Source organism: Rissa tridactyla, chromosome 1 (genome assembly GCF_028500815.1).
Source record: "Rissa tridactyla isolate bRisTri1 chromosome 1, bRisTri1.patW.cur.20221130, whole genome shotgun sequence".
In the NCBI taxonomy this organism is placed as follows: Eukaryota; Metazoa; Chordata; class Aves; order Charadriiformes; family Laridae; genus Rissa; species Rissa tridactyla.
In genome coordinates, this window is record NC_071466.1 from 57,198,317 (window position 1) to 57,221,881 (window position 23,565).

The following is a 23,565-nucleotide window of genomic DNA, read 5'->3' on the forward strand; positions in this document are numbered from 1 at the left end:
ATTCCCAGAACTTCCTCTACTATCTTCAAGCTGCTGAATAAGATCCTACATTTTATGGCTGCTGTATTTGGAATGTTTTTCCCAGAAATATTTTTCAATATTTAAAAATAAGTGTTCTATTTAAGAAAGAGTATTTTATTAACTGACAAGGTGTTCGCTGCCTATTATCAGCTTCCACACAAGGTATTGCATTTTTTTATTATTTCTGTTTTTTTTATCTAAACCAAATCTTTTTATTTGCAGTGGGACTCCCTGTTGTGTTTCCCCTTCTTTTTCCTCGTGAAGGGCCTAAAATGTCTTTTTCTGTAGTTTGCTTTATTGAAAAGATGGTAACTTGTCATCTGTGTTCACTCTTTATACATCAACAGTATAACAACAGTAGGACAAATTCTATTAAAGGACATTTTGTATAATATATGTTGGAACTTGCTGTCAGAAGGAAGTTGTCAAATCCAGGAATACAGATGATTCAAAAAAGGGAAACATTAGTCCTCTCTGCTTCTTCGGAACTAAGTTGTCACTCAGTAGACTGGATAATGTTAATGTAATGCTGTTCTTTTATTGTTTTGCTCAGCAGAGAAGTGGTTGACCTGTAGTGCAAGTTTTAATAACTTATATGTCAATTTGTTACCCGTGTTCAAATGGATGCATAGAATAATTCACGCTTTGAACTCTTTTTGCAGTCTTGTGTTGAAATTGCTGCCCCAAAGATTTATTTTAAAGTGAAAGCAGGGATAGACTAATGCTGACTAGTGTTGAATGACCATCATCAGCTTCAAGATGGACTAAGAACCATTTTCAGCTACAAGGGATGAGGTGTGACACTTAAATTTGTGCATGGAGGGGATTCTTAAATCTGGCATCAAGGAAGCTATTTGAAAGATAACCTGATGAGTCCCAGCTGCTTCCTTGGCTGCTCTGACAGATACCATTGGACTTTGGCTCGTAGACATGAGAGGGTTTTGTAAAACTGGTCCTTTATCACTTTTGCCTAAGAAAATTGAAATTTTTGAAGACCTCTTGAAGATGGCTGAATTCTTGAAGACTTCTGTCAGAAAAGCAAAAGTTTGGCATTTAAAGCCGAAGTGAATTGTGTAAGCTTGTAAGTTTATTGCGAATAGTTCCTAAAAGCACTACAGTTTATTTTAAGTCTCTCTTTTTTTCGTGCTTTCTGGGGTTTATTGCTTACACAGCAACGCGTTGCTTCTTTTCCCTGCAGGTTTCACCTCCCCACCCTGCACCCCCCCGGGCCATGTGGGGGTCTCCCCAAACGGTCCATGCCCACCTCCCAGCCCCGACGGGGCGGTGTGAAGGCACCGAGACGCGGGCGGTGGGCAGCCGGGGGCCGGGCCGGGGGAGGGTCCCAGCGGGGGCGGTGCTGGCAGCTTCCCCCCCCGCCCCCGGCGGCGGACGCGGGCCCGACGGCGGCGGCTCGGGGGCGTCTCAGCCGCGCTCCCTGCCATGGGGGGGAAGAGCCTCAGCCTCGGCGTCCTCAGCCTCGGCGCCCTCCTCCTGGCCGCCGCCTCCGGGGGTGCGGAGCCGCCGCCGAGCTGCGAGAGCGTCCGGAAAGTTTTCCAGATGCGGCAGCTCGGTCCCCTCCGAGGCATCCCGGAGTCCCCGAGGGCAGGTAAAGGGACAACCCGCAGGGAGCTGGGGGGGCAGAAGGGGCGAGGAGCGGCGGGGGCCCCGGGAGCTTCTCTGCCCGGGTGCGGGGAGGGCGGGTTTGACTTTGGTGCCGCTGACGGTGATGAGCGGGTGGTGCCGGCGGCGGGGCTTGCCGGGGCTCGCCCGCTCCAGCTGCGACTCCGCTGGGCACCGGTCGTGCCTCCTGGGCCGTCCTGCCTCCGCGCTTACATCGGGGGTTGATGGGGTCTTTTTCGTGGCGGGGGGGATGTCCGTCTCCTTACTCGAGAGAGAAAACGCTCTGCAAAAGCTGGAGCACCCCGACACCTGCCTAAAAGCCCCTTGCTCCCCCTCGTATGCCGTATCGCGTGGGGCGCAAAGAGAGCCAGCTTCAGCTGGTTGGGGGGGTCGCCGTGCTTTCAGCTGTCTGTGGGCAGGCACAGGGACATCGGTGCCAGTGCAGACCCTGAAGGGACAGGGAGAGCCGCCGAACTGCGTCTTGGACTGGTGGAGTTACTCTTGTGTGAAATGAGAACGATTTACACCACAGCGAGTGGTGGATCTGCACATTTTGTCTACTGGATGTCTGCCTATAGCTGTAACTGAATGAAAGTCCTGGGAAAGTAATGCCTTAAATAATGGCAATTTGAGTACATCCTAGCATTTATATCAACAATGAAACTTTTTTCAAGCAGATGCTAAATGACGTGACAAAGCACGTATGTAATAAGATGTACCTTCTTAGATTTGGGGTTTCTTTCCAGCCTGGTGAGAAACTCAGTTGATTTCAGTGGTGCTAATCACAGAATTAAAATTTAGGTATTTTTATGGTCAGGGATATAGCATTGGAAAAACACCTTCCCCCCCCCCGCCCCCGATATCTGTAAAGTATGTTCGTGTTTAGATGACATGTTAACTAGTAAATGTGAGTCAATGCTGTCATGATAGAAAATGACTTCTCAGTGCAACAAAAGCTAAATTAACATCCCCTTCACTTTAAACTGTCAATAGCATCTTCCTTTTTTTTTAAGGTAATCTGTGTATTTTTTATTAACTGCAAGTTGAGATAGGGCATACTATTTTCATTCCTAAAGGAATAACTTCAAAATACAAGTTTTTAATCACTCTATTTTAAAACATAACAGATAATCCTAAACTTAACGGGCTTAATATTGCAAAGTGTAGTTTACAAATCAAAGTACTATATTTAGGCTACCAGTACATTTGAGAATTTACATCGTCTTCTTACATTGTCCTTAGCTAAAGGTTATATTATTGTCTTTGCTAAAAAGAAAATAAACACTTTAATTGGAAAGCCTGGTTAGATGGGTACTGTGCAAAGGAAGATGTCTGGAAAGTGAAATCTGAGTCAAAGCCCTGTCAGTGATTTAAATTTTTTGTGCTGATAATTTGTGTCAATTATATCAGTATGAATGGTATGGTAGCAGTTTATCTATATTCTTCTCATTCCGCAGTCTCGCGTAACTATTACACTTTCTCTGCCATTGTCATTTACTTTGATACCATGGATTCGCTTGTATACTGGGGATAAGGAGGAATCATGTTGCCTCAAGAGGAAAGAAATACAGTACTTTATATATATTTCTTCTGCCCTCCTCTCTGATTTCCTCCCTTCCCCTATAATATTTTTATAACACCCCTCTCATTTTCTTCTTTTGACTTTTCTGTATTTGCTGTTCCTGAAGCAAAAGCTGGTTTTGAATTAGAAGAGTAATAAAAGAATTCCTCTCTCCGCTGCTGCCCCTGCAAGCAGCAGTCAGCAGGAGGTGCGGTACAGCTGTGTGGTCAGCAGCCTTCCACCCTTTGAAGGAATTGCATTGCTGTGGGCAGCCTGGAAAACGCCAGCCCTCGAGGAGCCAAGTACAAGTGTCAGAGTTCTCGCTCTGACTAGCTTTGATCTCAGAGGTACACGAAACAAATAATTGCGAACAGTAAAATCTATTCAGAATTGGAGATGACAAGAAAATGGGGATTAAATGAGTATTTTAGAAGGTTTAGATGTGATTAAAGGTATTCGTAGGCTGGAAACATAATGCGAAGAGGAAAGAAATGTCACTTTTGCTACTGATCTTCTATATTCAGCCTTTTTTTGAGGCAAGAAATAAAAAATATTTAAAAATCTCATCTGATGGCACTTAGAAAGGCATTTGTGTGTGAAACACACACAAACACTTTCCGTAGGTGTCCACTTGTGGAAACAGATGTCAAAGCTGCCTTTATAAGGCTTAATTTGGTTACTTAAATGTAGGCATCTGGCACCATTTGAGTTTCCCTAGAGTCTCTGGAATATCCCCATGGCGCTGGCAGATGTGATACCTCTGGGACACTCGTGTCTTTCTGGAGTGGCAGCGGGTGGGATATCTGTGGGCAACTGCACTGCACGGCCAGGACAGCCAGTGGCATCTGGGAGCTACTCAGCTGTCAAATGTTAGATGTCGACTTCAGAGTGAGCTGCATAGGTCCTTTGCTTCTATCGTATTGCCTACATTTCTTTATTTTAGGGGTACTTTAGACCTAGCTTGTATAAGGACACCTTCATTTAAATGCCTTAAGCTGAACCACACCTTTTACGTGGAGAAGGATCACTAGCTGAAAAAATGTGGGAATGTTAGCTGGTGTATGGATTTGTATACAGTGGAAGGCTACCTCTATAGTCAGAAAAATTATAGGGAAGAAGTTGGCTTACGTTGGCCTTGCTTTCATTGCTTATGTAAAAATAAGACTGTAGCATTCAGAATTGTATTTTTTCATCTTTATAGTAGTAATAAAGACTAAGCAGCCTTATATCAGTAAATTATGCAAATTATAATTCTGTTTCATTTGAGGACTGCCATGTGTCTGTATTTTGAATATATGTTAGCGCAAAACACTGTGCATTATTTTATATAATTAGCTTTGCAGCCATTGTATGTAGTTCATGTATCTTTGAAGGAGCAAAAATATCTCTGTCATTATAAGCAAAAATGCTAGATACATGCATGAAGGTGATCTTGAGGGGTATGGGAACCACAAATTTGAGTTTGTGTTATCAGTCTCATAACAGGATATCATGGTGCTGAAATTGGCAGCTAATAATCAAGATAAATTAATATCTTTAACAAAACCAAGGTTTTTTATTGCTACTCCCCAGCAATGAAGAAACCTGACTAGCTGTGCTCAATCTTTTGTAGCAGTGATTTGTGAACTATAGTACAGAGTTACGCTCAGCCCCATCACACGCTGCATTGAAACATTTATCACTTTCATACTGCTTTTAAATGTTAGTTGCAAAAATACTTTGTTTTTTACTGTCTGGTTCTGTGCTACAAGTGTGGTAGTGTTGAGGCTGTCCAGAAAAACCTCACTAATTAAAAATCCTAAAAAACCCTTTTCATTATATGGGCAATCAAACAACATGCAAAGCATGAATTAAATACAAAAAGGCCACAAAGGTTTGGTTTGGGGTTTTTTGTTTTATTTTTGTATATACACATTGTTTGGATTATTTAAAAATAAAATTGGTTTCTGCAAAATACTTCTTTTAAGATATTTTTGTTTCCTATGCTCAGTTTCTGATATTGCAACATAAACCACTTTCTTGAAGAATTCCACTCTTACCCCACGTATGCTAGTAAAGCTAGAGTTTATAGCTGATTTCAGCAGCTCATTTTTCAGACAGATGGGAGCTCTCAATTCTCCTTGTTCTTTTGGTTGCAAATAAGATTTCTTCTCCAGTTTCCTTCTCCTGGAATCTGTAGAACAGCAGAATAGGATGGGACAGTAAGCCAGTCACCCTTGTCTTCTTGGCAAAGGGCTTCCAGTAGGTACATCAGTAAACAAACTGTCAGGCGCTTCTGTTTGCACCAAAAAGCTGAATTCCATGGCTTATTGAAAAATGTTACATTTGCTGGAACTGTAGAATCAAACAGTTCCCAGTGAAGTGGAAGAAAATGCTGGAGATATTTTTTCCAAGTTCTCAGCAGGTTTTTTGGTGTTTGTGTTTTTTTTTTTTTGTTTGTTTGTTTATTTGGGTTTGGTTGGGTTTTTTTGTTTGTTTGTGTTTTGGTTTTTTTTTTTTTTTCAGGAATCAATCTGGATTTCAGCAACTTTCGGGAGGTCATGTATTCAGCTGTGAGAACAAGAAACATAATAAAGAGTGAAGACTATGTGATTAGTATAAATTTTATTGCAAAGGCTTTTTGATAGAGGATCATTATGCATATGAAGTTGAATAAATGAGGCAAACTATGCTTGAAGGATGAGATAATCTCAGAAAAAGTTGATGTGCAATGCTCTTTTGTTAATTCAAGTTAAAATATTCTTGCTAATTCAGCTTAATGTGATAATAGAAGTCCGTTTAAAATCCAGATCTGAGTACTTTGATGCAACTACAAAATGATCTTTGAATTTTAATTGGGGTTTCTAGTATGAGTTACATCCAGGTAATTTGGATTTTGGTTCTATCTGAAGTCAAATCAAGAATTTTTTATTTTTTTTGTCTTTTTGGTGTGTACAGGCAAGGGCACTTCTAGTTACTCTATTTGTCTAACTGACATTCAGATCTCCGGAAGAGGCTTTAGGTAGAGACAAAAAGTGAGTTGCTCTGTCGTATCAGTTATTGATGTTCATTATATCACATCTGATTTTGTAAGGACTGTTGCCCGCAACATATTTTTCTGTGTGTGTGTGTGAACATACACTGTTGGTTCCTGCATGCAAGTAATATTTCATCTCTGGATCCACAAAATGATCACTGTGAAACAATTCTTGAAACATTTGGGGATCTCATGGTGGGTGGAGCAGGTTGGCTCATGTCTGCACTGCTAAAGGCTGGTATCCTGTAGAAGGGACCGACTGTCCTCACTTGATGGTGTTTGCCTTTGAGTCTTCTCTAGATCCAATATGATGCTCTTGTAATGCTAAGGCACTATGGATTTTTGGGGTTCTCCTCGCCTACAATTCAGTCAGTCTTAAAAATAGGAAGGCTTTTCGCAGGCAGCGGGTGTAGTGTAACATGAATGCACGTTTTGTGCTGTGAGCAGTAGCATGGGTGTATGAAGGGATGCCTGTACCTTGCTAGGGTTCCTGCTAGTAGGAGGATGATCTTAGAGGGTGTTAGGAAGGAGCCAAACCTGTACTACAGTGTTGCCTATGGTGTCCTCTGAAAGCAGTATGTGTAGAATAGTGTAGAACACACCATCCCTAGAAGTGCAGTTGGGCACTGCATTGAGAGAAGTCCTGGCACCACTTGAACAGAGCCTCAGAAAGAGGTGAGATGATAGTTCAGCAGTGCGGACAGTCAAGGCCAGGTGCCTGAGGCTGATCCCTGCCTCTTTTATTTAGCAATGATAAAGTACTTTAGTCATAATGATGGTGATTAATGCTAAGTCTGAAGTGGCGCTTGGAACAAAAATGAGTTAACGGATATTAAAGGGCAAGCATGAGAAGGACTGATGTTTGATACAGGTTGCAAATCTATTTTGCAGTAAACCACTGGTTTGAACAATTGCTTCCAGGCCCTATGGCACTTCAGTGCTGGCTTTTAAAAGACTGTTTATCATGACAATCCTAGGTCTGTTTTGGGATTTTTCAGACTCTGGATTTGACCTCATGGACGTATTCGTCTAAGCAGACAGGCAGAAATTTACCACACATCTGGTATTTTCTCTTCCTGGCAAATTGGCGTCCTCATCCTGCGAGCACTTTATCTCAAGGTACTGAAAATATAGATTTGTATGGTTGAGACCATGAATAAAAGTTTGAAATCAGCTCTGGATCTTCTGGAAATAGGTAAACCTATACCTCAGAGTAATTACATTTTATTACTGCTGAACTGTTTTTTCTACACCCATCTAGATGGCTTTCAGTTGTAAAACCTTTCCTGTACTATAACTGTTTATGTTAATATACATTTATTACAAGCTAAGTTATTTCACTTTTTGATGTCTTGTGATCTTGTCTAAAAATAGATTGCAGCGTAGGGTCTTCATAACTTGGTACTGAAAAGAGCCAATATTTCTTATTGGAGCAGAAAATGTTTTCTCACTGTATTTCAAAATAATTGCTTATTGACAAAATGATTCTTGTGGAAGACAGGAAGATTTTTAGATGTGAAAACACAGAAAATAAGTCTGTGGGTTTTTAACATTGGTTGTACTGAAATGGAACGACCTGGTTCGCTTGCTGGTTTACATACCCTCTTCTGAAATGTTATCCATAAGCTGTTGCTTGTTCTGTAGCTCTCCACAAAGCCACTCTCTGGGTTTTGAGCAACCGCTCCAGTTTTAGTCAGTTGGGTTCTTTTGCATGATGTGTTTGGTTACTTTTTCCTGACCATTGAAAGCAGCTGTGTTTAGTGAGCTGGAACAGAAGTAGGTCAATAAAATGTGCTTTTATATGCATGTGATTAGCAGTCTTAAAGTATAAAACAAAGTTCCTTTAGGATTGGGAGTGGTATCCATGTTAAATAGATGCTGCTTAAAAAAAATGCTTACCATAAAATCAAGGGACTAAAATAATATTGAAGAGTCATATGAAACCATAAATAAATATTTGTTATTATTTTAAAGTTTTGCTAGAATGACTTCTTGCTAAATATCTTCTTGAGGCTATACTAAAGCTCATATTAAGCCTAGGTAAAATTTCATATTACCTCCTGCTTTACAAGAAGCAAAGCGCAGAAGGCTTAAAAGCTAAGCACTGCCTAACATTTGTTTAAAATATTAAGCACAGTTTGGCTGATAGAGCTAATCTTCAGGTTATTTAATTTTAATACTAAACAAGTATTCTGCATGTGTGAGCCTATATACACATGGAATTGCATGTGAGCAGACGCTGTGTATATTATTTGTTAATAACTAAAATGTAGTAGTATCTTTTAATTAAAAGAAAAAAAACAACTTCTAAAAATTTATTAACTAATCTGATTCAGCCCTGTAAAATGTGAATGATTTTATGTTGTTAGTAAAACTAAATGGTGTATGTTGCAACTGAGGGTAGGTAGCATCAGGAAAACATGGCATCCTTTTTTTCCTTTTTTTATTCTTTTTATTCTAGGAATAGAAATGAGTTAATCTTAATGACCTTCCTGTGATAAATGCGTTCTCAAATGAAGGTCAAAAAGAAGGAAAAGTAGTGTTGATCAGAAAATCTAGAGCCTAAAGCCAATCAGGAGGATACACAGTTTAACCTTTTACATTTTCAGGGAAGGGGTTCAGGGCAAAAGCATGATATCTCTGTGTATATTTAGTGTCACTGACTTTAATCGATGCTAGAAACTAAACAACTATGGCACTTTCCTTAATATCAGTGAAATAATCTTCTCTACAATAACAACTAAACGAAAGTGTATAGTAGCCCTGAAATTACACAAGGAGAGGGGAAATAGATGGGCTTGTATAAAAATTGCCTGGCAGGACCCTGTAGCTCTGTTCATCCACTGGCTGGTGCCTGCCCCAGCTCCCTCGTAGCCTGCATGGGTAAATATTCCTGCCCCTGTGCTGGAGGAGGATGCCAAGTGCCTGGAGCTTGGTGTGGAGCTGAAACATGGCCAGCACGCATATGGGGACTCTGTATCCGGGAAGTGCTTTTGCATTCCACAGCTAAGGTGTGCCCAGACACAGGCAAAGCCCAGACCAATAATTACCAGACAGAATTTGTACTTCCTGAAGAAATCACGAATGAAATTATCCTGAGATCCCACCACTGTGGTGCTGACAAGGTTAAAATTCAGGAGCCCCTTTTCTCTGCTGATGTGCTCTGATTATTGTGCATTGCCCTTCTGCCCACAGCTCAAAGCAGATAAAAAAGCAGCAGGAGCATCACAAGTTATGAATTATCAGCTTCAGGTGAGCTCTGCATACTTTGAAGGGTTGCTTCATTAGTTGGGTTTTTGTTGTGTTGCCTTTCTTGCCTCACGCACACACACACAGAAAGTCAGAATAGTTGTTTGTAATATTTAGAATACCATGGAAACACTTCTGTGATGCTCTAAAAAAGATATACTTGATATTTCAGACCACTATTTAAGATCATAGACCTAGTTCAAAACTATAGTCAATAAAGACCATGATTGATCCCTGTGCGTGTGCCCCTAGAGAACAGCTAGAAAATCTTAAATTCTTGTTGATGACATTAATAGAAAAGTATCCAATTTTACTTTTTTAAAATATCCTTCTAATGCTTTTCACTTCTGCTGTACTAAAATACCTAACTTAGCCCTGAAAAACAGGCTTGAGTGTATTCATTATGTTCCATCTGCAAATTAACAGTTGAACTTTGAAAGTTTTTCTGCTTTTAAGACTTTCTATGCTTTATTAATTCTGTTTGTGGCCTTGAAAATGTATTCCATATTGATATGCTAACTTTTTTGTCTAAGTTCATCTCTGGAAAATGTGTATATTGGATACGCCATCACAGCAGAGAAGCAAGTTGTGAAAAGTGCAGCAGAGTATGTGAGTCTTCAGTGTGACACTGCATAGTTCTGTTTTCTTCATTATCATGTTTTCAGCTCACGAAGAACACTGCAAGAAAGTCCTAATGCAGACAATGCTTAGTAAAATTAATCTAGATTAATTTATCCTCCTCTTTGTTGTTTAATTCTAGTTCAAACTGCTGCTGTGTTTCTTAGTCTGACAGATTTGTTGGGCTCATAACAAAAATTTTCTGAGGTAAAGAAGAAAATAAGGATAATTAGGCGTATTAAACTTAAAAAGTATGAAATTGAGAAATATGAAAAATACTGAGAATTGTGCTAGAAAATAAATGTTTTTATTTTTATATAAATATATAATTGTATTAAATATTTATGAAAGACAGGTACATGACATGAGTCGATCAGGGTTCTCAGGCTGATTTGTGAAATTGGAAGTGAGAAAAGCATGTTGAGAATGATTGCTTCCAGCACCTGGTAGAATTAAAGGATTTGGAAGCCAAAGTGGTCATTAGGAATCTCAGCGCTACTAGTTAACTGAAGGAGCACATTGCAGGAAGAGTGGAGAGACCTTTTTTAGAACAATATAGGAGCAGTGGGTTATCTTGTGGATATCTAGAAATGAAGTAATTTTAGTGTTTTTGCCCTCATAAAAGTGATGCAGCTTTGAGAGAAAGCCAAGCTCAGGGTTGTTCTGAGTTAGCTTCTGTGTCAGTCTCTTAAGTAGGTGCTGAGCATGTTTCTTGACAAAGACAGGCTTTGGGCAAGATCGGACACGGATTTAAAATACAATTTCTAATAGCCCTAGAGGTTTCAGCAACATAGGAGTTTGTAATTTAATCCAGGTGTTAGTCTGTTTAGATGAATTTCTGAAATGATGAATTTCTGCAATGATGAATTTCTGCTGAACTGTTCAGCATCTATTTCTTTAGGGCATCATATAGGACAGAAATATTCTCTTAATGGGATATTTCCATTTTAGAGTCCCAATTCAAATTAATGGATATATTAGTTACCAAATGTAAATTTGAGCAGCAATATTAATAATGATGGACCAAACACCTGAAAATTCATGCATGTGGGTTAAAAAACCTCTCTGTCTTAGATTTGTAGTATCACAAGTGACCTCCATCCCCCATGCACTCTTTTTTTCCTAAGTCATGCTGGCTAAATACTTCTTTATGAAGATGAAAGACTTTCTTGGAACAGTAGAATTGGAGTTTTAAGAAAAAACAATTACTGCAAAGAATTGTAAAATTGCTTGGTTTGTCAATGTGAGGCAAATAGACAAACAGTAATAGATCAGGTTATATGAAAAATTCTTTTGTTTTGATCTCTCTGCTGATTTGTTTGAAGGTTAGTAAAGAGAATTAATATGCACAAATAATGAAAAAAGAACAAATAGAGAATCTGCTTGTAAATAAGCAAACATTTCCTTTTCAGAAAAGAACCTAAAGAACATAATCAAGGGAATAAGGAATACAGTAAGTCTAAAATTGGTATGGCATTGAAATCTGTCCAAACAACTTAATAACATGGTTCCTCTCTTTTACAGTGTCTGTTACATGACTAGATAGCTGCCTGCCTTTTTTCGACACTAGTGAGTTGTTTTTTGTTACAAGCAGAAGATAATATTCAGTAGCCAAAAATGAAAAAAGGCCGTTGTAATGCAATACTGTGGATATTGCTATCAGTATAAACATTTTTTTTCTCTTGGTGTTTGTCAGGTGTATTGCTGCTGGCATACTACGGACTATACCTTAGCTTGTCTCGTACTGTGATATTTTTTGTGTAATAAACTCTTTGAGAATAAAAAAAAATAAAATGGGAGGGAGAACTGCGTGTCATACCTGTGGATAGACCTTTCTGGTGTGATGAGAAAATATTGCTGCAGGCTTGTTTATTGTTCCTTTAATTTGTTTGTAAGTGGGTGGTATATTAGTTCAGTTTTCTGCTTGCTGTTTTAACAGTATGTTATTTTAAAATTTTCATTTACTGTAGCTAATATTTAAATTAATTAGTATTCAGTGTGACAGCAAATGTATCTAATCATGAGCAAGAAGACTTAAAAGGATTAATAGAAACTTGCAGTGTTTTATTTCCTTAAACAACGTTAACTTAGATGTGTTTTGCCTTAGAGTAATTGCACCTGAAGGTTTATGTTATATGTACATGCAGCATAACTCACCTCTGGAGTGAGGTAGTATTACCATAGCTTTAATCCTTACGTTGATTTATTTGAGTCATGCACCACTAATCTGTTCTCTCGACCCATTCCCTTGAGTAACCTGCTGTCTCTTTCCAGAACCAAATTTTGCTGAAGCCATCACCACTGCCCTGATAAAAAGATTTAACTTTTAAACAAGTGTTGTAAGAGTTACAGCTATAGGTTGCAGAAAAACAAACTTTCATGTAGTTCAAGTTCCAGCTTTGCTTGTTTTAAATCCTAGATGTCGCCAGCCTTAAGCACAAGTGCCTGAAGTGGCTGCTTGGGGTCCCATGACTTGGTCCATTCCCACTGCTGCACCTTCACTACTTTTTACTTTCAGCTGCACTGCAGCAATTGCCTTCTGCAGAGACCTGCACCCAGAGCCGCGAATCTGCATTATATTGCTCTTACGTGATATAGCAGTTTCTGTGTCTGCTTTGATTTACCCTGGGCTGTGATTTGGACTATCACAGGGCATGCCATTATTTTGTGAGGAAAAGTGGGATGAGAGGAGAGGAGTCTTCAGTATTTTGGTGGTGGGATCATGGTGTCTGGGACTGGGAATGTGGGAATGCTGCATAAGGTAAGGATGGTCAGCAGTGCAAGGGCTTAAGTTTGGAGAGCTGGTATGGACTGGGAGGAGGTTGGAGTCAGTGGGGCCAAAGGATTGAAATCTGGCTTAGGGGCATGCAGTGGAGATGGAGGAGAGGGAGGCCGTATATAGATATTACATGGATTTTGAGGTTGTAGAGCACTAATGAACTGTATTTTTAATATTCACAGTAAAAATTTTTTTAAGATGTTCATTAATGTTGCTGGGAGGCAAGCACCTTTGTTAAAGGATGTCTCTGACGTTCTTTTGCATGCATAACAAAAATACTAGAGTAGCTAATAAATAGGTAGTTTAATAGACTGCCTTAATTTTGCAGCTTTGTTTTCATTCTTTGGCTGAATTGGAATGTCAGAGGATGGAATATTAAAGTTTTCACATGGCAAGAGATTTGTAAAAGTGTCTGGTCAGGAGGTGTTACTTAGTTTGTAAATTGTAAAAATGTACATACTGAAGAACATGGAAATTCTATTTTTAAATAAATTATGAGGATAAATAGCCTTCAAAAACATCAAGCTGTATGAGGAAAAAGATATCTTGTAGCAATACTATAACACTTAAGAAATAAAGTTTCTTAATACTTGCAGTTCAGTGATTTATACCTGCTTTAGCATAGAGTTTTAACTTCCTCTTGTGATAATGAAGGTGTTCAGCTTTCTGGACTGTGGTTTGTGGGTGTACTAATCACTGTGTGTTAAACTGCTACTGGAAACCACTTCAGAGAGATTTACAGGGATCTCACTTGGCTTAGTTCATTTTCACATCCAGGAGTTACGTTCTTACTTTTGCATGCTACCATGAAGGCAATCTCAGATTTGTGAATTCTGTACAGTAGTAGGATTTCTTAAAGTATCTACTGCTTTTCTTTTAACAGAATGATATTTACTGCTGCTTATGTCTGTGAAATGGATTTATTTCAAGGCACACATTTTTACCATGGGCAGTAAACTGTTCTCGTGTGTATGGAGTCAAACTTCTGTCTTCGTAAATATGGAATTATATCAATTCCTGAGCAGCATTCCTAACTAAAATGAATTAGTTTTCCTGAAAACTTACATTGTATGACCTAAAGCATGAAGCAGAAAAGATCCTTTAAAAATTAAGAGAAATTCTGTAGTATTTAATACTGAAGGTTCAAACATATCCTCCTTCCACACCTGCTTTTGGGTGGAGAGACCAGGAATTGTGAAGGTGGAAACCACTGATACCAGAAGGAAATATTCAGCAAATCTGAGGCCATATTATCTGCAATTAACAAGGGAAGTTCGTTTATTTGTCATGGGAATCAAATTACTTCTGTGTAGTATTGTAGAGGCAAGTATTGTAGGATAACTCCCTTGTGTTTTGTTTTGTTTTGTTTTGTTTTTTTTGGTTGGTTGGTTTTTTATGGTCCATAGAATCTACCTGTTTCATTCTGGTCTTGTGCTTTTCTAAATGTGATTTCTAAGCAGTCTTTTGTATCTTTTCTACCTGTCTAAATATGACACAGTAGGTTCCTGCTTCAGGATTGGGATTGCTGTATGTAAATAATAACATTTTTTCCCACTGTGTAGCTGAAGTTCCAGGGCTAGGAATCCCTTCATTAAGATTGCTCCAACCAACACATGGATAAAGAGACATAAGTTTGATATAATGAATTCAAACATTTTGCCGTTCCTCCAGAATGCCCTTCAGTAGCTTAACTTTTCTTTCTTAGCTTTCTGCAATTTATTATTTAAAACAACTAATTTGCATAAGATAACTAATGGAATATTTAGGGTGGAAAGTATCTAAGGCCTCCCTTTCTTCATAACTATATTCATACTCCCTTATAATTTATTAGAGAAAAATAGAGAAAAAAGATTTAAAAGGAATGTTAAATCTTGTAGGTTTAGTGGTAGGGAAGTAAAAGGTTAAGTACAAAGAGGTGGTGTAAGAGCTGAAAGCAAGTGTAGAGGCAAGGGCAGTGTGGATTTAAATTTTGACATTTGAATTTCTTGCTTTTTTTCTTATGATCATGATCTTCCCTTTTTAACTATTATGAAGAAAGTATGATGCATATACACGTAACCATGGACTTAGACTTTAGTCCACAGAGCAGATAAACAATGTTTCTCATTATATTTGCTAGAAATCTTGTGATATCTTTCAGTGAAACAGTGTATCTGAGAACAGAATTTGGATTGGACTGTGAAATTTTGTATTAATACAATTTAAATTCTCACATCTTTCTTCTTTCATGAAATGTTTGTTTCCTCATTTTAGAAAGCATTGTTTAGATACAGTGTAAAAAAGATTTTAAATACCACATGATAACAAGGAAGGTGAATAAGGTATTTTCATTCTTGATCATGCTCCAGTTGAAAAAAATAAAATGAAACAGACAGCTGTTATAACAGTAGTGAATTGCACCTCTTGAATTTCAGCATGCACAAAATTTGAAAAGGTGTTCCTTTCTAGGAACGTTTTCCGACCTGTTGGTGAAGTGGTGGATCAGCGTGACAGATGCATAGGAATGTTAGACAGTAGAGAAAGACACAGTAAGAGGGATTAGACTGTAATTTAGGACCACTCCATATAAAAGTTAATATTACAGCATTCATTATAAACCTATCAGGAATGGGCTTTCCACTGGTGTGTTTGTAATATTTAGCAGTAGTTAGCTCTTTCCAGTCCAAGATTTACAGAAGAACAAGAGTGCCAGCCATGAGCTGGCCCAGCAGTTCAGTATTCTAGATGATCATAGAATGGTTTGGGCTGTAAGGGACCTTTAAAAGTCATCTAGTCCAAACCCCCTGCAATGAGCAGGGACACCTCCCACTACATGAGGTTGCTCAGAGCCCTGTCCAACCTGACCTTGAATGTTTCCAGGGGTGAGGCATCTGCCACTTGTACAATGATGTACAATGCATATTCAATATATTTTAACAACAGTAGTTAGTAATATTCACAGCTGGAATAAGATTACAGTGTCAGGAGAATTACATTATTGGATATTAATTAACTGTAGTAAGTACTCTTCCCACACGATTTTTGTTAGTATCCCCTTCTATTTTTTTGTTTAACAAGATGAGATGTCTTTGAAGCTTTGTGTATTTTAAGTGTATATACCTATGTAAAAAAAAAAAAAAAAGTAACTGTTTTCTATGTATTTGTGTGTTGCATACTTCTGTTTAGTAGTAATCAATGTAATTATCTCTTTCTCTAGGGGCTGATCTCCAGGTTTGTACTTCTAAAAATCCAACATGCTGTACCAAAAAGATGGAAGAAAGATATCAGACTGCAGCAAAGCAAGATATACAGCAAGTGCTTCAAACATCAAGTGCTACATTAAAATTTTTAATATCTCGTAATGCAGCTGCTTTTCAAGGTAAGGCATTCTGCTTTTTGTTTCCAAACTGCTTCATACTTTTCTTGATTTTCACCTTTGATTAGTTTATGCATGTAATAGAAGTTATGTGTTAATTTTTAGTTTCTCCCTATGCTTTTATGCTTTCAAAGGAGTATTAAATCATGCAGGTGGTTAGAAACTGCATCGCTTTTGGAATTTGTGACTTTTAAAAAATGATATTTGGAAAAAAGTAAGAAACCATTTTAGTAAGATGCTTTGATTTGAATTGTAAACCAGTACCTTGGCGTTCCTGTTGAACTTGTTTAATTTTGGATGATACTAAAATGCAAAATTACTGCCTGCGGTGCTACAAAAGAGAGATTTTGTTATTCTAGTATTTCCACCCACCATGTTCTTTGTTTTGTTCTGCTAGAAATACTTTGGTAGTTTGTTTTTGAGGCTCGTTTTTGGGATCTAGTTTTGTAAGCTTTTGAGTTCCTAAAATTTTTTTCTGAGTTTCTAAAAATAATTAACAAAAAAATTGGAGGTTGAATGACAGTTGCTCAATGCACAATAGGAAGCTATCTGATAAATTAATAGTTATTTGGGCTGGTGGTGGGATTGCCTTTTAGCAATTACACTGCATACTACTCAGTTTTCTCTGAATTAATATTGCATAAGTTAATGCAGAAATTGGTTAGGAGCTGGGAATATGTGAAAAATAGTAGCAATATGAGGTTTTACGTAATAGAAAGGGATATAGAGTTCACATGTGTTGAGGACAAAGCCCTTCAGTCTTGTCATTTGTCTGTTAACGTGACTTACGGCCTTAATGACTACTTCATTGGACAAGGTAAAATGGTAACTTTGTACAGGCTTAGGAAGTTGTCCTTCTGGTGACTCTCTTATTTTTAATTTTGTGAAGCCAAAATGATTAGCAGAATGAAAACCACTGCCTAGGGTCAGAAAATGGGCAGCAAAGATGACTCTGGGGTACTAAAGCCTTCCCTTTTGGAAATTTAGGCTGTCTAATGCTAAAAAGAAGTTGTAGTTGCTCTCTACTTTCTGGGAGTATTGCCATTTAGTGTGCCTAACACAGCTGTCAACGGGTGTCATGATCAGGAGATCATTGGTAAAATGTGTGAAGAAATCTCTCCCTCCCTCTCTTCTGCCTTCATTCTTCCTTCCAACTTCTGTGTATTAGCTCTCTTTTTTTTGCACTATATTAGTATAATATGTTGTATTGCTTTGCTAACCTAGGGCTGTAGACTCTGTAGAGCTCAGTATGCAACCCAACTGTACTTTCCTTAAGTGAGGGCTGTACACTCTGCCTTGGTGTTTTAACACCTCCCTCTCTCCCCCATCCCTAAAAAACAAAACAAAAAACCAACTCACAAAAAAACCTTAGGTGTCTAGATAACATACTTGTGCAATGCCAAGATTTCTCAGTCTTCACAAGAATGGGATTTAGGTGACATTTAAGTGAAGTTAAGTGAAATCGGGACCCAGAGACTATGTTTTTGTTGCTTTTATGTCCCGAGGAGCTCAGCCAGTGGGGTGTTTCTAGAGCACGTGTAGAGCGTACCTCTCCCCTGTAGGTGGAAGACAGGGATACACGCATGCCTTTGGGGAGAAATGCCTGTGCTTGCCTTGGGTACAATCTGAGCAGATATTCAGCGTGTGTGTTCTAGGCCCTTCTCAGCTTGTAAAGATTCAAACCATATCACCTGCCAGTCCAGGAGGATGCCCTAAACACCAGTTCAGACACTAATGTGGGACATACACACTTTTCACTCTCCCACTAATGCTATTTTACAGTGTAGAAAGGAATTCAAGAAGCACTGACCCAAAGAAAGGTCCCAAAGGATGATAACGTCCTCTCTATAGACGGATGGTTTCAGGACTGCTTGAGAATGACAGTTTTTCATTTTTTTTTTGTGAAACACGTGTGAGCAGTTCTTATTGCAGGAACACAAGCCATCCTTCCCAAATATGTAGCATAACACTAATTACTTCTCCCACTGTCTTTCTTTCATCATTTGCTTTTAATATTTTTCAAAGCATATACTTCAAAGTATATATATTATTTTATATATTGTTATTTATATATAATATATATACCTTATATACTTCATCTATTTTTGAAGTACATGCTTTTGTACTTTTGTCTTTAATTTCCTTTTATGTAAAGAAGTATAATTAAGAAAGAATATTCCATGGATTATGGTATTATTTAGATTTAAAACCTTGAAGTAGTTATTTGTGGAAAAACATGCCGTTGAACATACTGGTAATTTTTTGAAGAATTGCTACTGTTGCCAATTAAAATTCAAGCTAAATGATTTCAGATTCAGAAACCATAATAAAATGCTGCTGGTGTTTTTTGGATTTTGAAATCTAGGAACATAATAATAAGTTATACCTGGTCTGAATTCAGTTTTGACCCTGCTTTGAGCAGGAGTTTGGACTGGAGACCTCGTGAAAGTGCTTTCCAATCTGAATTACTGTATGACAGGGTGTCTGTCTTTAGGCATTCCCTTTGTGTATAGCTGAGGCTGCAGCTAGGAGTGAGATTACCTCTTCTGCTACTTTGGCAACTGGACAAATGTCTCAGCAGTTACACAGAAAGCATGAAGGGGATTCTTGTGGTGTGTCCAGAGGGGAGCAGGTGTCGTGGGCTTTGCCACGGTTGCCACCTGCCTCTTTTTGAAGCCTGTTGAGGTTGGATACCATGGCCTAAAAGAGGTGGACTGGATCCAAACAGAACATATAGCTGATGTTTTCTCTCAGTTTCTTATATATTCAGTAGAGAGAGGTAGGCAGTTAAAATAAGTAATCTGTATCTGCCTCTGGAGCTCTTCAGAGATGTGTTTTCTCTATTAAATACAGTCTAGAGATCCTGAGTACTTCAGGATCACTAAGTACTAAATACTTTAGGGTGGCTGACTTTTTTCATGAAATGAGGCATCTGTCTGCCTGTCTATCTACTAACTCTATGTGTATGTATGTATCCTTATATGAGAGTAAATATAGGTATATATTGACATATCTTTGCCACCTTCTAATGTTTGTCAAAATCCCGTGGTTCTATATTGTGCTAAGTGCTGCTGGCTGGCAGTAACTCTCTGTTGACAATTTTCAAATGTTGCAAAAATTCCGTGTTTCGTAGGACATGTCAAGCTACATGATGCAAATCGTACCACTTGTGTACTACTTTCTAGCAAGTACTGTTGCAGTTTTTTCCTTACATTTCAGGGTTTCAGAGTATGTATTTTCTTTTTCACTGTGAATCTTGTTTCTTTTTAATACCTTTGAGGAGTGATAAGGGAACAGAAGGATAGGTGAGAGTGAAGTTAAATAAGATATTAGTCTGGTAAGTGGGAGAAATAGTATCGAGAGCAAGAAATTATTCTTCCCTTTTGAAGGGTGACTGGAAAACTTAAGCTCTATGATAACCATGCTTCAAGACAGTTACTTTGATAGGATAACATTCTTGCACATCTGCATTTTTAGTATTTATTATCTTAGTAATAACTGAGAAAAAGATAGTGAATGCTGTACAGGGATGGCTGTAACATCTCCATTCTAGTGGTAACCATAAAAACAAATGCTTTTTTAACCTTTATTTTATATGCTGTAGACCTATATATATACACATACACACACTCTCTCATTTTGCACAGTTCTTAGATGTTACTCAAAGTTTGCACTGACCCTTGTCTATACCTTCAAACAGAAGAGGAACAAGCGCCACCAGGGTCAGCCCTTGTGACTGGGTCAACCCTTGTGTAGTCACAATTCAGTGCCAGTTTTTGTGTAGGGGAAAAAAAATCCCTACACTTTGTAACAACTTGGAGGGGAACTGAATAGTCATCTAAGTATCTGGTGATTTGGAGTGGGATGGAGCTCTGTGCAACAGAATAGCAGATCTTGTGTCACTTCACTATTTTTCTGCACCGAGAGCTCATAACCCTTTAAAAAGTGGCAATATATGACATAGAACAAGATAGCAGCTTGTCTGGTTGAATGGGAAGTTTAGAAATAATAACTAAGTTGTAGAGTCTGAAAGCAAATGGACTTTTCTTTGTGCTACTATATTTGGCAACTGTAGTACTGTACAATTGATTTAAAAATATGGAACTGTGAATCATTTATGAATGTGGCAACCTATCACCAAAACAGTGGACTTGGCAAGTATGCTTCTGTAAGAAAGAGGTAATAAACTGCATTTTTCAATATAGCGTTTCCTGACCCTTTTACTGCTATGTAGGAGAACTCTAATGCCTTTGTGATCTAAGTTCTGGAGTATATTGAATCAGGTTTTCCTGATACAGTTTCCTGTTCTTCTGTAAAATTATTACTCCACAATAGATCAATGTCCACTTTAACGCAGACCAGAATTAAGTGAAGTCAGACTGTTATATCACATTGTTTGAGGTCACAGTACAATTACTACATTTAAATATGATAAAGTTGTAGTCAGTAGCTAAAATAAATTGTGTGAACTAGGAAATGTGTTGAAATCTTCTGAGCTGCTTTCTCTCTGATAGCATGGTAAGCCATAAGAAATAATGGAATATTTGTTCATCCTTGTAAAACTAAATCTGCCCTGGCACTGATTCAATTGTTTTGCATTTATGAAGTTTTCTGAAGAACAATTTGAAGATCAGAAAATTCTCCTAGCAAGAGCTGCTGTATATATCACTTATGGTTTCAAATGATAGATTGCTCTCTGTATCATTTGCAATGTGAAGAACTACTTTGAAGTTCCAAAATTTTCCTCTTTCTCTGCTCTGTAATGCTTTATATTTTAAGTGCGATATAAATAAGCTAAAATCCAAATACCTGTGAATCCCAACTTCTATTAATCAAATAAAACTGAATGGTTCTATTAAAAGTCAAAAAAAGTGGACAGGCTAAGAGACCTGGTTGTCTATCTGTTGTTGTACTGGGGGATAAGGGTCTCAAAAATATCTCTGGTTCACCTGAATTATGCTCCTTGTTTTCTGTTGCTCTGCCGACCTTCTCCACACCTGTGATTTTGTCCCCCTATGGGCTGAAGAAGTAGGAAATTCTAATAACGTGGGAAAATGATTATACCCACTGGTTGGTTTAAGGAGCAAAGCAGTTATACAAACCCTGTTAACTTTAGAAATCATCTACTCAGATGGTATTTTGATTCCTTTATAATACAAAAGCAGGATAAACAGTATGCCAGTATAACTTAGAATTGGATCCAGTATGTCTATATATACATAAAATATAGCATTAAGGGGCTGTTCTAGGTGCAGAAATTTGGAGATTTAGATTAATACTTTAAATTTCATTATTAATCCTGAGTTTTATTTTTGTATTGCAAGCAATCACTCTGTAAGGATTTGCTTCCATTGTATCTCATTCTTATCTAAAAGATATTTACTTGCATACATGTATGCTGTGCTACAGGCATTCCTGGAGTATATATACACAGGCATTTAATGGGCTTCTGTAACAACAATTTTTACCCCATCAGTCTTTTCTTAAATTGTACTTTTTTAGTGTGCGCTTGCGGATTCCTGTCTCAGACTACTGTTATTTACCATCACTTAAGTATTTCTCCTAATTGCAATAATACTTCACTTACAATTAAGCTGACATAGGTACACTGGCCAAAGTTTCAGACTCATATATTTGGTGAATACTATGTTTTTTTCATAATCATATTTTTTGTTAGTAACCAGTTAAATACTATTTTGGTTTACATCTGTGTAACACAGTGATCAGTGTAGATGTATGCTAATTTAGAATATTTATACTTTATGTAGTGCTTATACATTAGAAAAAAACCTGTGAATTAAAAATTTAAAACATCATTCCCTTGGGAGCAGTGGCTATAAAAAGTTTGCATTTTCACAGAACTGTGGATGCCTGCTCCCTGCTTATTCTGAGAATTTTGGGAAACTGATTTGCTGGCAAAATGTAGGAGTTTGAAAGCAGACTGAACTCCAAGAGAAGAAGGCAGTATAAAGTTTGTAGTTTAGAATGAATGCTTAGTGTTGTTTCAAAGATAGCATTTTCCGTAGCCTTTTAGATTTCCAAGATTTCTAAGTACGTGTGGAAAAGTTTTCGCTTAGTATTTTTATTCTCTCTGTTAAGAAAATGAAAAAAAAAAACAGCAGCAAGTCAAGTCCTTTTGAAAGACAGAATTCAAAACAATCTTGACAAGTCGGAGATGAAGTCTAAAATCCTGTTGTTCAACAGGAACAAGTGCAAGGTGCTACATTTAATTGGGGAGAAACAGTGGAAGACATAACAGAATGGTGGATAACTTGGAATGGATCCGTTCTGTAGGAGAAGTTCTGGGAGTAACGATGGATCAAAAGCAGACAGAAGTCAGCAGCTTCATGCTGTTGTGACACAGGCAGCTATAGTTGTAGGATTCTTAAAGAGAAAAACAACAGAGGAGGTTTGTGAAGTGACCTTCCCTGTTTTGCACTGATGAACTGGAGAACTGGTGTTCATCTCCGGTAGCTTGCTTAAAGAAAGGCATGGACCAATTGGAAAAAAGAGAGAAAAAATATGTTCTGAAATATAAACCTGTAACTTAAAAAAATGGACAACCCTAGTTCCTTTAAAATGAGAAACCTAGGGAAGAATTATGCTATTCCTTCAAAAACATAGGTGACAACCGAGTAGAAGAAAGTAGTTATCTGCACTCTGTCATGTATTAGATTAAAAACAGTGTTTTCATACTGTAGCAAAGGAAATGCAGGCTCAATATGAGGAAATATTTTCCAATTACAACATTAAAATGCTTTTGATTAAACTTTTGAGGGATTTCCACGTCCAGAGGTCTTAGAAACAGACTGACAAGACAGCAGCTGCCATATGTTGCAGATATGACTGATTCTGCTTTGGGGCCAGGAATTAGACTAGACTGCTCAACAGGCTTTTCTCAGTCCTACGACAAGCTTAAAATACAATTTACAAAGAAAGGTTAAAGGAATTGAATGTTTTAACTAGTTTTAAGCTTAATCTATGGGTGCTATGATCTGACAAAAAATGGTTTGTGAATTTCTTTCCAAGAAGATAACGCATTTCTCTGCTATAACAGAACAGGATGGACTGCTTCAGCCATAAAGATGCTTGCAGATGAGTTTAAATTTAGAATCCTGTATTTCAGTATTAAAAGAACATGAACTTTCCCAAAACTTTGTTCATTTAATATGATTTCATTATTTATTATTCTTACAGCAGAACTGTTGTGTATAGAGCTACTAAATCTGTACGCTGTCACTTGAATAGATACTTAGTAATTACAGTATTATGAACTACGTATTCCATGTGGGAAATTCAAGGAATTTTGCAGTTTTTATAATATAGAAAGTCTTATTTTTAGCCCC

The 23,565-nt window shown here is 37.9% G+C and overlaps 1 protein-coding gene across 1 annotated transcript in view; it reads left to right on the plus strand.

The window, feature by feature from the left end:
- The first annotated feature begins 1,435 nt into the window (after positions 1–1,435).
- Positions 1,436–23,565, plus strand: part of GPC5 (glypican 5) — a 736,580-nt gene continuing 714,450 nt past the window's right edge. Inside the window, exons 1-2 of the mRNA XM_054188939.1 lie at positions 1,436–1,627; positions 16,061–16,222. Of these exons, the coding sequence (XP_054044914.1) occupies positions 1,462–1,627; positions 16,061–16,222 (328 nt within the window). The 5' untranslated portion in view covers positions 1,436–1,461. The remainder of the gene's footprint in view (positions 1,628–16,060; positions 16,223–23,565) is intronic.